The following is a 14,016-nucleotide window of genomic DNA, read 5'->3' on the forward strand; positions in this document are numbered from 1 at the left end:
CATATCATGCCACAATTGCAGCCCATAGGAATCCCTACCCTCAATTTTATCTTTTGAGGAAAACCCTTTCCCATAAGCTTATGGGATGGGCTGACCCGTGAGCCAGAATTGAGGCATCAGCTTTCCACCTGTCACAGATATAAGCAAAGACAATGGGACAGACAGAATTGCATGACAACACAAACTTGGCTGTGGGTGGAAGACATTAGATGTACTTTCCCATCTCATGCTTAATTTTCTTTGCAACCCTCAAATGTCTTATCATGCCCAAAGTCCTGTCCCATACATTGCACTCTCAAGAACTAGCTGATCTATTCCTGAGCTCAAAAATAAAATAAAATAACGAGGGAGAAAAAATAAGGATTTTGAGTGACCAAGAGTGGTCAAGAGTGGTAGACAGTTATTAATATGTTTTCCTGTGTTTGAAAAACAAGTGCCCAAGGATCTTTTCTAGATCCAACAATCAGCCATTGACACATTTTTTTGGATACTGACCAGAGAACACCAATGGACACCACCATTTTCGAATAACCAGTCGTACAAAAGCAACAGACATTAGAATGATCTCTTGCATGCTACACAGTTTCAAACTATGTGGGGTATCTCCCATTGTGTGGTCAGGCATAGAAGTTGGTATGGAACAAAGGATTTAAGAAAAAGATGGAAGATCTAAAGAAAGCAGAGATGGCACTGGGTAGGGGGCAAACAAAAACATTGATGATCACTCAGAGAAATTCAGTAAATAATGGAGTATTATATGAGCAGATCCAGGGAACTTGGTCCCTCTAGAAGAGATGTACTTGGGAGTTGGTCCGACGAGTTTTTTGAACATCTGGAGGATTATTATTGAACATTGCACAAGGATACCGTTTATTTCTGTTGTAAAATTAAACACAAGAACAAGATATCACTTTCACTACACCTGAAAAGCTCTCTTCCTTTCTCCCCCTGTTTCTCATGAAGTTTCAATGACTCCCCAAAATCGCAAACCCTTCTGATGAGGTAATAACTCCTCTGCTCTACTCAAATCTTTGAAAATTGAAACTCTTACACTTCGTTGAATCTTGACTGGTCTGTCTAATTGTGTGTTGAAGAATCACTATTTGGAGCAATTAAATCCATGGCAAATAGAAACCCAGATTACCAGGGCAAGGATCAATAAGATTCCAAGAACAACCAACTTTATTTTCATGTTTTGAAACCACATCTTCCGTCGGACTTGTGACCCTTGTTTCTTGAACTGCTGGGCCTGAAAATGCCAGTCAAGAATGATTATTCTATACATGTTAGCTGGTGCACGAGCACGCACATATATTAAAGTGATTGAAGTGCTCATCTCCTGCAGGTCAACCTACCTGTGAACGCAGATCTTCAGTCTTGTCAGCAAGAATTGTTAGGTTCTCACCTCTCTCAAGAGTCTGAAAGGCATATACAGTGTCAAATAAATATGAAATTTTCAACTTAATACTAATTTACAACTACTTATACCCTGGTCCTGATGCAACAGAGCTTTAAATGATGCCATTAAAAAAAACAGGATTGATCATATATATATGTGTCTGCATAGCCAGCATATGAACAAAATTGTTAAATGAAAGGAAGTACTAGTTCATTGTGCCATCAAATTTATGCAATAGATTAGTTTTCTTCCAATTGTGATGTCAACTGCCAATTCTACTTCAGGCCTTGAGTTGTAGATACATTTTACTAAGCTTTCATTTTTAGTAAATAAGATGGCCATTCACTCAATTAAAATGGCTAGATCAACGTTCAGTGGTTCTACGACACCCCTCTGGAATAATTTTTTTGGAATATATAGAGCATAGACAATATGATAACTGCACTGAATTTCATTTATACTGGTCCACTCACCATACACTTTCAAGTTTTAATTTGATTGCAACCAATGGATAACTCCTACTTGGTTCTCTAGCTACTCTTTATTGAACCCTTTCCATGGAGAATACAAATTTTCACAAAACTGAGTATCAGAGTGCATCATTCCAAATTTGGGCTTTCATTAGACTCCATACAACAAAAAATACCCAACCAATTTTTTCTTCACATTCTTTTTTTTTTTTTTTTGATAGACAAAAGCTTGTATTAAGAGATGCCAAAAAAAAAAAGGTGGCGCACCCAACGTATACAGGCAGTATACTATCATCACTTTCATTTTTCCTGAAAACACTAGATCACAAGCAAAACCAGGGTGTTAGGGATACTCAATTCTCTAACTGTCATTGCAATCTTTAGATGAATGATGAAGCAAATGGTGCAGGAGCAAGGGAAAGCAAATGAATCAAGGGATGAAATACCATACAGACAAAAGTTGACCAGATGAACAATATTTAAAAGATGCCAACCATTTTTTAATTTTTTTTCCAAACATGTTTTGACATACCTTGTCAATATTCTCCAACATAATACTTTTAACTTCAGAAACTTGAGCCTTCACTTTTAACAGTTTTTCTATCTCTTCAGCATGGTCAATGATATACTGCATGTGCTCTTTCATAATTGGTCTGTATCATTAGAAGTCGTGGTATTGTCATTAGTAACTTCTTTCAACAAATTCTCATTCATATACACAAAGATATCAAAATATCATCCTCGAGAATATTTCTCAAATTAACATACCCAAAATCCTTGTTGAGACTTTTGGCAGTTGCCGTGTCTGCTTTACCTCCTCCATATCTTTTCTTAAAGTCTGCTTTCATACGTTCCAAAAATGCAATGGATACCTGTTTTCCAACAGATTCTTTGGCAACAACACAATAAGCTGCAAAATTTCAGAGAAAACAGATTCACATTAAGAGTGTAGACAGTGAAAAGCATTTCCTCCACTTTGGGCTTTAGAAAGAAGAAAATGGAAATGAAAGTTTCTATAATTAGTTCCATTTGCAAATTAGAGAATGGGAAGCATGGTAAGTCAAGCTTACAGTGCATTGAATTGAGCATGCCTAAACTCATACTAGAATTCAACCAAAAAGGAAAAGAAACATCGAATTGTAACAATCTATGGAAAAATATATCAGCAAAAAGCAACAAGGTGCTTGTAGTGCTTGTGGGCAATATAGATGGACTTACACAACATATAAGTGTACTTGTATGTGGGTATTGCAGGAGATTTATGACAATGATTATAATCATATTTAACTCATTCCAAATTTGAATAAATATGTACAACCACTAGATTAACCTCCAATGTCAAAACTATCAATCTAAACTGAAGTTCCACAGAAACCAAATGCCATCTGGCATGAACATTTATCACTGCTCAAGTAAATAAAATGTGAATATTGAATATGAAATGGCATTTCCAAGCAGCCATAAAAGCTTAAGCTTCAAATCCCATCCAGTAATTGGGGATACCCCACCACCTGTGATGCCCTCCCATGTCCTCCACTAGACTCTCTTGAGAGTATCAGCCGGCAGCATGTCCACCGACTACAATTTTTTGGCCCACATCACAGAGACTCAGAAACACACATTTAGTTGTCAGATTCCTCAAGTTCCTTCAACATCATTTCTCTGGGTACATTTTACATATAAATATCTCGCTTACAAACAATTTGGTTTCAACAAAAAATTGAACACATCAACAAAACAGCATTCCTATTATCGCGGGCACTCCTCTGTCCACGCACAAGAATACATGAATCTGACAGAATCTAACAGGTAGCGCCATAATCTTGTAGTAATACATGAATCTGACAGAATCTAACAGATAGTGCCATAATCTTGTAGTAATACTCCTAATCCAACTCCGAAGTCATCCAATATTGTTACTACACACTTTCAAACTTTCCATAAAACATATCTATTACTTACTCAGTATTCCTAGGGGATTTCGAATGAGTACATAGTTCCGACATTAAAGCAATGAAGGCCCATCAGAGATCACGAATTTCTCCACACACAGAGTGGATCCAACTCAACTCCCCACAATTTGGAGTTGTAAGTTCAAATTTGAATAAAAAGAAACCGATACAACCCCGGATCAGGAATGAAATCTTCAGTACCACTAAACCCTAAATGAGCTCAAGAAACAATGAAACTAAAAATTGAAAACTACGAAGAATTGATGGAGTTACCATAGCCGTCCTCAACGAGGAAATTGAAGGTGTGGTGATCGCAGTTGTAGGTGAATTTGTTGTTAGCGGACGGCAGCCTCTGGAGGCACTGAGTCGCAATTGCCGGAAAGTTGCCAGTGAACTCGGTGTACTCCGCCAATACCATCGTTCCTCTCGCCACGAAGCTGTATATAAACGATTCCTGACTCATCTTGTCACTCACTCAGTCAACTCGGAAGCTACAGAGACTCGATCGGACAGCCGAGTGACCTCCACCTTCTTCGTCCTGCTTCTACCTCACCATTCCCCGTGCTCCGTTTCGTTTGTTTCTTTGCGGAGAAGAAAGCATTTAGAAAAACGTCGTCGTTTTGGCTTCTTTTACAGCATAGAGCAAGCAAGGTGGAGCGAAGATGAGTGTAGAAACAGGCTTCTTCGACACTTCTCTATCGGCGCCGATTTTTTCTAATAATAAAAAATTAAATTAAAAGTAAAAGCAAATTCCAGATAAGCTAATTAAAATCTGTAATTATTAGTAATATCAAATGGCAATAATGCCCCTCTTTTTATGTCGGGAAGTAGATGCTTCTTCTGAAATGTAAGGGGTAAATTAGGAATAGAAGGAAACTTAGACGCATAAATTTGTAATTATTAAAAAAGAGAAAGTAAAACAGCCGAAAATTGCGCTGCAGTGTCCACTTTATTTCTGTTTTTATATTCTTCTTTATTTATTATATATTAAATAATACGTATATTAATATTATTTTACTATATATTTTATAAATATTTTTTAATCACAAATTTAATTTTTCAATAAAAAATTATTATGTAAAATAAATTATATATATAAAAAAATTATGATACTTAATATATGCATATGTTACATCTTAATTTAAAATTATCATATTTTATATTTAATTAAATATAAAAAAGTATAATATATTATTTTATTTCATAATCAACCAAATAAAATATAAGGATTAGTTTAGTAATTGATTTAAAAAATAATTATAAAAAATAATTTTTTTTATAGAATAAAAATAAAACTTAAAATATTTTTAACCTATTTTTAATATTTTTAAATATATTTTAAAAATAATATTTACATATAATATTTTATTTTTAATTTTTTATATAATTAATTTTTAATTATTAAATATATTTTTTTGTATTTTTTATTATAAAAAATAAAAATTTATTTTAAAAAACAGTTCTCATTTATTTTTTATAACATTTGAATTTAATAAGTGAGTTTCCATTGTGTTTTGGTCTCTTCCTTCAATTTGAAATAAATATAAAAATAAATAAATAAATAAAAGAAAATTCAAAAATTTATATTTAAGAATTAATAATTAGAATATATAATGATTTATTTATTCATTTATTTAAACATAAATGATGTGTCGGTCCAGATCAGATCAACAATTTCTCTCTAGTCCATGGCTTGAGATGCGTATGTTAAATTAAAGGCAGCAGGAGCGTGCTGACTGCAGGGTACTTTGCCGCCCAAACGGATATACCAAACTCAATTTTTGAAAATTGGGTCTCCTTGTATCATTTCAAACTTTATAATTTCATCAATTTCAGCTTCCACCTCAACGGCCTTGTGAAAACTCTCTCGAAGATTCCGAAACCCTAGAGCTCTTCCATGGCCAACTCCGATTCCACTCCTCCTCTTCCCGTCGTCGCTCCACTATCATCCGTAATCTTCTCACTATCTCTATCCATCCGTTTGGTTGCTGAGAAGCTCCAGGAAAATGAATCAGATTTTTTGAATCTGATGTTGTGAGTTCTTTTGGTTTACGATAGCTGAAGTGCTTTCCCATGCTTTCTCAGCAACCAAACGGATATTTACTTACTGAATCGGAGTCTCTCGAGTTGGAATTGGAGTTTGTGTGCCGCGATCTGGTTTTCGGTTGTTTTGACTTTCAACTCCCCACTCGAGAGCTATAATCTGAATCAAGCTGTCATGTTTCGAATTTATTTATGATCTGTTTCTTTTGTTTGCAGAGGAAGGAAAATGTGACACCGATCGGCTCAAAAATCGCGGTATGTTTCAGGTTTTTAGGTCATATGTTGCTTCCTTTAACGCCTTTATTTATTTACTTATTTATTTCGTTTTTCCCTCTATTTACTCGACGCTCCGTTTCGTTTCTGAGGAAGAGATGAAACCTACATTTTGAAATGTATGTTTTCGTTATTTTTGTTTCTTGAAAATAAAAATGGCAGGTCAATTATGCCAAATTGCTATATTAGGTAAGTTGGATTGAATATTATGCTGTTTTGGCTCAAAAAGTCCTAAAACAACAAGCTTTTCTCAGAAATTAAATGGATCATAATAGGAATAAAAAATGCGATGTCCTCAAATACGAATATTTTTTTCATCAGGAATTAAATGAATCAAGGACAGAGCTGCTTAGTAGAATTCAAGGGCTGAAACAGGTGAAATCAAAGAAAACTCTGTCTTCGTAATAATGGCATTGATTAGTTATTCGTTTTCTCATATATGATTTCATTTTGACCAAAAATGTTTGTATATCTCCTTTAGGACTTGCAAAGTTGGAGGTCAAAGTTGGACACTCAAGTTAAGGTCTACCGTGATGTAAGTTCTGGTTGTTTTGTATAAAATGCCTTCCCTAATTTTTCTTCTTATTTTATTGTATTTTATATTCGGAGATTGGGAGATTTGAATGTCCCAAATTGGGAAGCTTGTGTAGGCTGGTTGACCTATTCTTGAAACCAATTAGTTTTACACATCTGAATTGAATCCAGAATCAACTATAAGTACTTGCTTGAGTAATCTTCAAATGAGTTGGCTTTGGTTGTTTTGTTCAAGTTCAACAGGCCCGATTATAATTGTGAATTTCGACAAAATATGATGCATTAATTGCATTCAATGAGCTTGGGGTGAAAATCAGCTAGATTTATAGTTTGGTTAATGAATTTTGAATATTCACATTTCATTTAGAAACTTTTGGCATTTTCTTCAAAGTATCTATCCGGAATGCATCAAAGCACAAACTTTAAAATTATTCCCAAAATAGAGATAATGTTAGACTTCATAGAGGTTACTATGTTCAACAAGTTAGGTAGCTGTAGAGCATAGAACTCTGGAAGTTCTTTGTGGAAAAAGATGACTAGACAAAACAGTTTACTCACTTGTGAAGCTATGACTATTATCTTCAAATTGGCCTGGGGAAGAGTGAAGAAAACAAATCAACACCTGTAGTATGCTGTAGATTAAATGTGCACCTGCAAATAATATGTAGAGAAGTACCTTATAGGACACCGAGACAGGGATTCTTGTTTTAGTTTTGTTATTGCAGCTAAGTGTTGTGACATTGCCTGAGATTTCATGGGTAACTAGATTCTTAGAGGGATTGGTGTATATACCATGCATTTCATTTGTTGCCTTTTTGAGTAAGTGTCAGATGATATCAAGTGCATTATAAGATTACTATGGTTGATTAGTGTTTAGATCCACTGGGGAAGTTTTGCTGTGACAATGGAGTTTGGTGCTTGGAATGGATAAGGTGCAATATGTGGTGTTTAAGCAAAAATGCAGCCACTGAAACTTCATACGGCTTGCAGCTTAAAATGATGGAATTTTCCAGCTTGCATCCTAAATCATAATTCCAGCTTTTACGCATCAATCTTGGAATTTTCCAATCCATCCTTCGCAAATAAAAAACTCAAACTGAAAGTTGGGGCTTGGTGATTTCTGTCTGTTAATTGCCAATATGCTTATAATTGCTGGAACGATAGGTCTTTCCATAAAACTATGTAATAGAGAGAAAAGCATAGAGACTATTGTTTGACATGGATATGAAATATCTGGTGTTTTGGCATTTTGAAAATTATAATATAATATGGTTATGCATAGAAAACATGGTTTAGTTACTATATCCATTTTTATGTGGGATTTTCTTATTTCTTTAGCAATTTGGGTTTCTTGTTCATCTTTATATCCTTCAGCTAAGAATTAAGGCTTGTAGCACTGCCTCTACAGATAAAATAAGTGTCATCTCAAGAAAGTAACATTACATCAGACTAAAAAATTACTATACACTGAGCACTGTTCATTCAATTATTCACCTGAAAAGGTTAAATCCAACAGTCTAAATTCTCCTCATATTTCTTATTTTTCGACTCGATGCTCAGCCCCCTTTGTGTAAAATAGTTTCTTACAGGATATTGATGCATCCTAAATCTTTAGATTCAGAACAGGTGCCATTTGATGCAGCTCGATTCATACTCCACTAAGAATTCCCACTATCTGCCATGTAGTTTTATGAAACAGTAGTTATCCTTATGTCTTCAACATTCTATCATTTTACTTTGTTGGATTTATTATGATTAGAATTTCAATAACTTGATTATCTAACTTTACTTCAAGATGATGCCCATTATATGTTGTCAGAAGGTCAAAACATTTGTTCCCATCTCCATCAATGTTTGATTATTGATACTTCTGTTGCAATTGTTTCTTCCATATAGGAGCTTTCTGAACTCAAAAAATCACTCAATGGTGAAGTGGAGCAACTTCGATCAGTGAGTGCCACTCCTTTGGTAGTTTCTCTTGTTTGATGTTTTAAACATTATGTAATTTCATTTTATCTAAACATAACTAGGAATTTCAAGACCTAAGGACCACTCTTCAGCAGCAACAAGAGGATGTTACTGCAAGCCTAAGAAACTTGGGGGTAAGCTGTCTTCAACATATCTATCTTTTTGCTTCCCTTCTAGCTATTTCTTAGTATTATTATACACTTGCAGAAATAAATATTAGTGCCTAGTTTAATTCTTCAGAAACTTTTGCAGCTGCAGGATGTCTCAGGGGATGCTAAAGAGGTTCAAGATACTAAAGAGGCCGAAGATACCAAAGTTGATGCAAATGATAAGGAAGTTCAAGCTGCAGCCAAGGAAAACGGTAAGGAAACTGAAAATTAGACAGGTTCTGCTTGGAGTATTCTTCATTTATTGTTAATGCTCCAGCAGGAGACAAGCCCCTGTGTGGATTTGTATTGTGAGCATTTTCCTATGTATTCGGTAAGTTAAAAGAGGAAGGCATTTTCCTTGTTCTCCAGCAAAGGACAGAACTCTCATCTGAATTAGTTGCTGTGGAATTAGCACATGCTAGATTTTCTCTCAGAGAAACACTTTTTTTTAGCTTCTATTTTTATTTTTTCCTTTCTATTAGGGATATAAATGGGTCGTCAACATGTTCATCCAAAACGGGTGGTGGGCATATTTCAGACCCATTCCTCAAAGCTTAAGGCTGGGCTCATGATCCGTTCTACATCTGAAAAGGCTTGGGCCTCAGGGCTCTCTTGGACTCTTCAGTTTCCATAAATTCAAATTCTAAAAATTTCAAATTTCCAACCTTAAATTTTAAACTATATAAGTAAGTAACTATAATAGTCTATCATTTCATATAAGATTATTACATATATAAGCTATATTATATAATTGTACAGTACAAGTACTAAATTATTCTCCCTTGAATATTTCTGACAATATAATGCAATAGCAACAATACTGACTGAAACATTCAGGTTGTCACAGGGCACTCTGTTCTCCATTATGGTTATTACACTTGTAGGTACTGAAGAAGTCTGACATCCAATATGCTCATTTATGTCATCCTTCGTTTTCAAAAGCATACAGTAAAAATTTTATTTGAGTGCGCAATAAAGTCACTAGTCAGATTTATTTGCTATAATCGTTACCAAAAGTAGCGTAAGGTTCCTTTTAACATAACATGCTTTTGGATAAATGATGAGGAGATTAGCATGTGCCTTTATGAAAAGGTGTAGAACCGCCGAGTGCCACCAGGTTCAGCTAACCACTTTTTGAATTCTCGTGTTAACTGTGTTATGCTGAATTAGTGAGAAACTAGGGTCAGCTTTACTGGGAAACTTTTGAGTTTTCTCAGCACTGTCATAAGCCTTTAGAAGAATGTAAAAAGTAAAAACCCTCTAATGAATGGTGAATCTTCTCCATCCCCTTGGATTTCTTTGATGGTACTTGAAATTTAGATTTGAGATAGCATAAATGGTGAATAGTGGTTGCGCCTTTGATTTGAAATCTCATGCAAAAACCATAAAACATCTCTGACCACTCCTTTCAGTGGTAGTTGCATTTAGAACATGTAGGTTTGTTCATTAATGACCTTGTCAATCAGCAGTGGATGGCCTTCGCTTCCCAAGAAATTGATTTTCCATTTTGAAGACTGGATCCTGTTACATCTCATAAAGTTTCTTTACTCAGGTCAGTTTTTGAAAGTAAAGTACAAAGAGAATGATCATTATTAGAATTATTTTGTTTTAATTCCATGGATTTGCAGGTGATGCTGGAATTACCATGAAAGCATCAACACTCCTTTAAAAAATCAAGGTAGGGTGTAATGATTTGCTCATTCGTTTAGATATTATTTGTTTTTTAGGTCCTCACGATTTTAAAATGTGTTTATAAGATTATAAAAAATTCATACTTATATAACGATAAGAATTTTCCCTCCTATTCGATATGGAATGTAACAAAGAGTTAAAAAACACTTTCATCTACAAGATGAAAAGCTGGTAAATATTACACAATGACACACATGCCACTGTGACCCAATGGGTGGTGTGTTGCCTTCACTCCACTAGCCTTTTATAGGAAATAATGGTTTCTGAATATATGGTATCAGAAAACGAATTATTTTGGCAGGCTGGGTGTATGTCAGACAATAATTCATATAAATCGAACTGAAGATTATATCAAGACACACATTAAAGTATAGATGGGAATATTGGGCAAAATACAAAATTGGGTCCAATTCCAATTCCCACACATCTGGTTTGTTGGACCAAATGGTCCTACCACACATTTGCCTGTATTTATGAGGATATTCTCGAATGATCCATATATGGGCAAAAACAAATGTGGGGCCTCGTTTCATTATGCCACGTCTGTGTGTGTTGTCCCCATTACTAGGGCAAGCTGGAGGCTCCTTTTGTGCATGGCTCCCTTTACTTATATGCCAAAATAGTCCGTACAAGTTTTTGAATTTTGACCCTCAGATTGAAACGTCCGGAGAAAATAGCCGCTAAATTATTAAGCTAAGTAATCACTTAATTAATTTAATAATTAAATCTTAGTTAATAATTCGGTCAAATTAAGTTTTATACTAGGGATATAATTAACCTCTTAATTTAAAATGGATCAAACCTAAATTAAATAGGTTTAAATCATAATTAAGTTATTTAATATTATTATTAAATAGGCTAATTTAGATAAAAATCATATTGTGTACATTTACTTAAAAATAATTTATTTATTAAATATGTTATACAAATTAAGGTGAATACAATAAAAAAATAATTAATCCAAATCCATAAAAAAAAAAAAAAAAAAACTCGCAATTACATATGTTATCAAATTTAAATTTTTTCATTTTTAGAGTCTATTAGATCATGTAATTGAAAAATAATTTTTTATTTTAAAAATTTTGTAATACTATTTAATTATTATTTTTTAAAACAAAGTTGAATAGAAAATAAAATTTAGATAACAAAAGAAAAACATAGACCACGTAGTCATGTTTTCTAAAATTTGTTTTTAAATTTTTTAACTTAAAAATAATTTTTAAAAATAAGTTTAAAAAAATATGACTAAACATTAGATTCTAAAAGACTGTAAATTTGCTGTAGGTGGTTGAAGATGAATCTAAACTATAACCCATAAACATTCCACGCCAACTTTATCCAATCCTGCATTACTCTTTATATAAAGTTAAATTTTTGTTCCTCGGAATTGAACTGGAACCTTCAGCTGCCCTTCCAAATTTTCCTTTTGCGCATCCCACTTATACATTCACTATCTTTTTAGAAAAAGAAGTAGACATATTTATTTTATCAATAAACTTTAATTGATCAAAAACGAAAACTTCTCTGCTGAAAAATAATAATTTTTGAAGGATCAAAATAATATAAAAAGGGAAAAATTGTTGAAATTAGATTTGATAGGTTACAGGCGGTGGATACAGAATGAGAATATGTTTACGGTTATAAAGAAATGAAGGAAAGTGGGGAGGAAGTGAGGACTGAGGACTCTGGAGCGGGGGGAAAAGGGGCTGGTTTGGTCATTTTCAGATAATACCTGAGCAGTGAGCATTTTGCACACTCACTCTCCCACTCTTTCAGTAGGAGAAGAGAGAGTACAGAGTACTGCTTTGTCCATTTCCTCTCTCAAGTCTCTTCTCACATTCATTCCTTTGCTCACCCCCCCTACATCTCTGAGTCCCTCCCTTCACTCTCTCTCTCTCTCTCTCCTCATTCATTCTCTCATCAACTCAATCTCTCTCTCTCTCTTTCTCTCTCTCTCCCCCATGGCTTCAACAGTAGCAGTAGCAGCAGCTGCAGCTGAAGAACCCTCTGAGCAACCCCTGAAATATAAGGTATTAATTTCCATGTTTGAACATTGGCACCGAGCCCCACTTCTTTTTTTTCCTCTCTTTTTCCCACTGTTTTACTCTTTTTGTGCTCTTTTTCTCTGTTTTTCAGACATGGGTTTTGAAAGTTTCCATCCACTGCCAAGGTTGCAAGACTAAAGTGAAGAAAGTTCTGCAGAGCATTGATGGTAATCCCCATGAAAACACTCCTCTCCTCTGTTTGGTTCCGGAGAAACTGTTGACAATTAGAACAAAACAAAAAGAAAATAGAACCCTCCACGTATTTTCTTTCCTTTTCCTCATACTAGTTTCTCAACGGCCAAACAGAAGTTAGTAGTACTCTTTTTGACGTGGTATTATCACCCTTTGCAGGTGTTTATACAATAAACATTGACCAAAAGCTACACAAAGTTACAGTTACTGGCAACGTCGACGTGGAGACCCTTATTAAGAAGCTGTTGAAGACTGGGAAACCCGCCGAGATGTGGCCAGAGAAGCCCTCCGGCAAAGAGAAAAAGTCCGGCAAGGGCAAGAACAAAAGCAAAGAGAATGACCCAAAAAGTGAAGAAAATTGCAGCGATGGCAGCCCACCAGCGGACGCCGTCCTGAAGCTTGCCTCTGCTCAGAAGCATGGAGGTGAATCAAGTGATGATCAAGAGAAAGAGTTGAAAAATGGCGGGAAGGCGCCGGAAAAAGCTCCGGCCAGCGACCATCCGCCAGCGGTCGAGCACAAGGGCAGTGAAAGTGGTTGTGGTACGGGAAAAAGCGGTGGCGGTAAAAAGAAGAAAAAGAAAGGGCAAAAAGGTAATAATACTCAGGGTGGTCCACCGGGTTCACAGCTAAGTGGTGTACCTGCAGGCACTGGATCTCCAGCTCACAATCCGGGTACGGATCAAGTAATGGGCACGGTGAATCTCAGCCCTACACGTCAGGAACCGTGCCCGTACCCGCCAACCTTTTTCCCCCACCCGGTTTATGTTGCCAGTTACAGTACGGCCCACCCTAGCATAAGCCCTTATCCTTACACTTTCGAGATTTTCAGCGACGAAAACCCGAATAGCTGTTCCATTATATAACGATCAGCATTCAGCATACGACGCATGACGTCTGTCTAGAATGCAATGAATATAAACATATGAATTTGTCGATAGTCTCGGATGCAATTCTACAAAATTTGAGCTTTGAGTTAAGAAATCAGGTGAAGCTTGTTTTGGGCTTATGGTAAGTATTTTGTTTGGCCCTTTTTGTCCTAGGGTAATGGTAAGTTTTTGTAGTGCTAAGTCTCTCCAATGTAAGGTGGTCTTCTCTTCTTATGTTAAGATGAGTTTTTGTGAGCAATGTTTGATGTTGAATGTATCATGAGGTTTTAGAAAGGGAAGAAATATGAAGAAATCAAGACATAAACCAAACTCATGGCAACACTTTCTTCTCATGAAGCAGTAAGAATCTGAAAGTTGGAATCATATCTAGTAGTGGAGCTCAATATGAGGAACATTTTATCCATTACCTCAT

At 35.3% G+C, this 14,016-nt stretch overlaps 3 protein-coding genes across 3 annotated transcripts; 2 read left to right on the forward strand and 1 right to left on the reverse strand.

Moving 5' to 3' along the window:
- Positions 1 to 734: 734 nt before the first annotated feature.
- LOC100254439 (vesicle-associated membrane protein 724) lies at positions 735 to 4,527 on the reverse strand. The gene is made up of 5 exons (XM_002273065.5): positions 4,095 to 4,527; positions 2,638 to 2,779; positions 2,402 to 2,522; positions 1,356 to 1,418; positions 735 to 1,249 (listed from the first exon to the last, which is right to left on the reverse strand). Exons 1-5 carry the CDS (start codon positions 4,282 to 4,284, stop codon positions 1,100 to 1,102), a joined length of 666 nt encoding a protein of 221 aa, XP_002273101.1. The 5' UTR covers positions 4,285 to 4,527; the 3' UTR covers positions 735 to 1,099.
- Positions 4,528 to 5,461: 934 nt separating this feature from the next.
- LOC100249327 (uncharacterized) lies at positions 5,462 to 9,243 on the forward strand. The gene is made up of 7 exons (XM_002273188.4): positions 5,462 to 5,772; positions 6,081 to 6,119; positions 6,459 to 6,512; positions 6,619 to 6,672; positions 8,568 to 8,621; positions 8,702 to 8,773; positions 8,892 to 9,243. The coding sequence occupies exons 1-7, from the start codon at positions 5,719 to 5,721 to the stop codon at positions 9,018 to 9,020; spliced, it is 456 nt and encodes a 151-aa protein (XP_002273224.1). The 5' UTR covers positions 5,462 to 5,718; the 3' UTR covers positions 9,021 to 9,243.
- Positions 9,244 to 12,151: 2,908 nt separating this feature from the next.
- On the forward strand, positions 12,152 to 13,856 carry LOC104879234 (heavy metal-associated isoprenylated plant protein 35). Its single transcript, XM_010651438.3, has 3 exons — positions 12,152 to 12,510; positions 12,617 to 12,692; positions 12,877 to 13,856. The coding sequence occupies exons 1-3, from the start codon at positions 12,442 to 12,444 to the stop codon at positions 13,578 to 13,580; spliced, it is 849 nt and encodes a 282-aa protein (XP_010649740.1). The 5' UTR covers positions 12,152 to 12,441; the 3' UTR covers positions 13,581 to 13,856.
- The last annotated feature ends 160 nt before the right edge of the window (positions 13,857 to 14,016 follow it).

This window comes from Vitis vinifera, chromosome 5 (assembly GCF_030704535.1).
Source record: "Vitis vinifera cultivar Pinot Noir 40024 chromosome 5, ASM3070453v1".
NCBI classification, from domain to species: Eukaryota; Viridiplantae; Streptophyta; class Magnoliopsida; order Vitales; family Vitaceae; genus Vitis; species Vitis vinifera.

What these genes read in the sequence shown, in the direction of transcription:
- LOC100254439 (XM_002273065.5), bottom strand. Translation starts at nt 4,284, where the DNA reads ATGAGTCAGGAATCGTTTATATACAGCTTCGTGGCGAGAGGAACGATG. An exon ending in CCTCGTTGAGGACGGCTATG is followed by an intron (nt 2,780 to 4,094) that starts GTAACTCCATCA and finishes GAAATTTTGCAG; the next exon opens with CTTATTGTGTTGTTGCCAAA. An exon ending in CTGAAGATCTGCGTTCACAG is followed by an intron (nt 1,250 to 1,355) that starts GTAGGTTGACCT and finishes TGGCATTTTCAG; the next exon opens with GCCCAGCAGTTCAAGAAACA.
- LOC104879234 (XM_010651438.3), top strand. Translation starts at nt 12,442, where the DNA reads ATGGCTTCAACAGTAGCAGTAGCAGCAGCTGCAGCTGAAGAACCCTCT. An exon ending in AGCAACCCCTGAAATATAAG is followed by an intron (nt 12,511 to 12,616) that starts GTATTAATTTCC and finishes TCTGTTTTTCAG; the next exon opens with ACATGGGTTTTGAAAGTTTC. An exon ending in AGTTCTGCAGAGCATTGATG is followed by an intron (nt 12,693 to 12,876) that starts GTAATCCCCATG and finishes CACCCTTTGCAG; the next exon opens with GTGTTTATACAATAAACATT.
- LOC100249327 (XM_002273188.4), top strand. Translation starts at nt 5,719, where the DNA reads ATGGCCAACTCCGATTCCACTCCTCCTCTTCCCGTCGTCGCTCCACTA. An exon ending in CGATCGGCTCAAAAATCGCG is followed by an intron (nt 6,120 to 6,458) that starts GTATGTTTCAGG and finishes TTTTTTCATCAG; the next exon opens with GAATTAAATGAATCAAGGAC. An exon ending in CAAGCCTAAGAAACTTGGGG is followed by an intron (nt 8,774 to 8,891) that starts GTAAGCTGTCTT and finishes AAACTTTTGCAG; the next exon opens with CTGCAGGATGTCTCAGGGGA.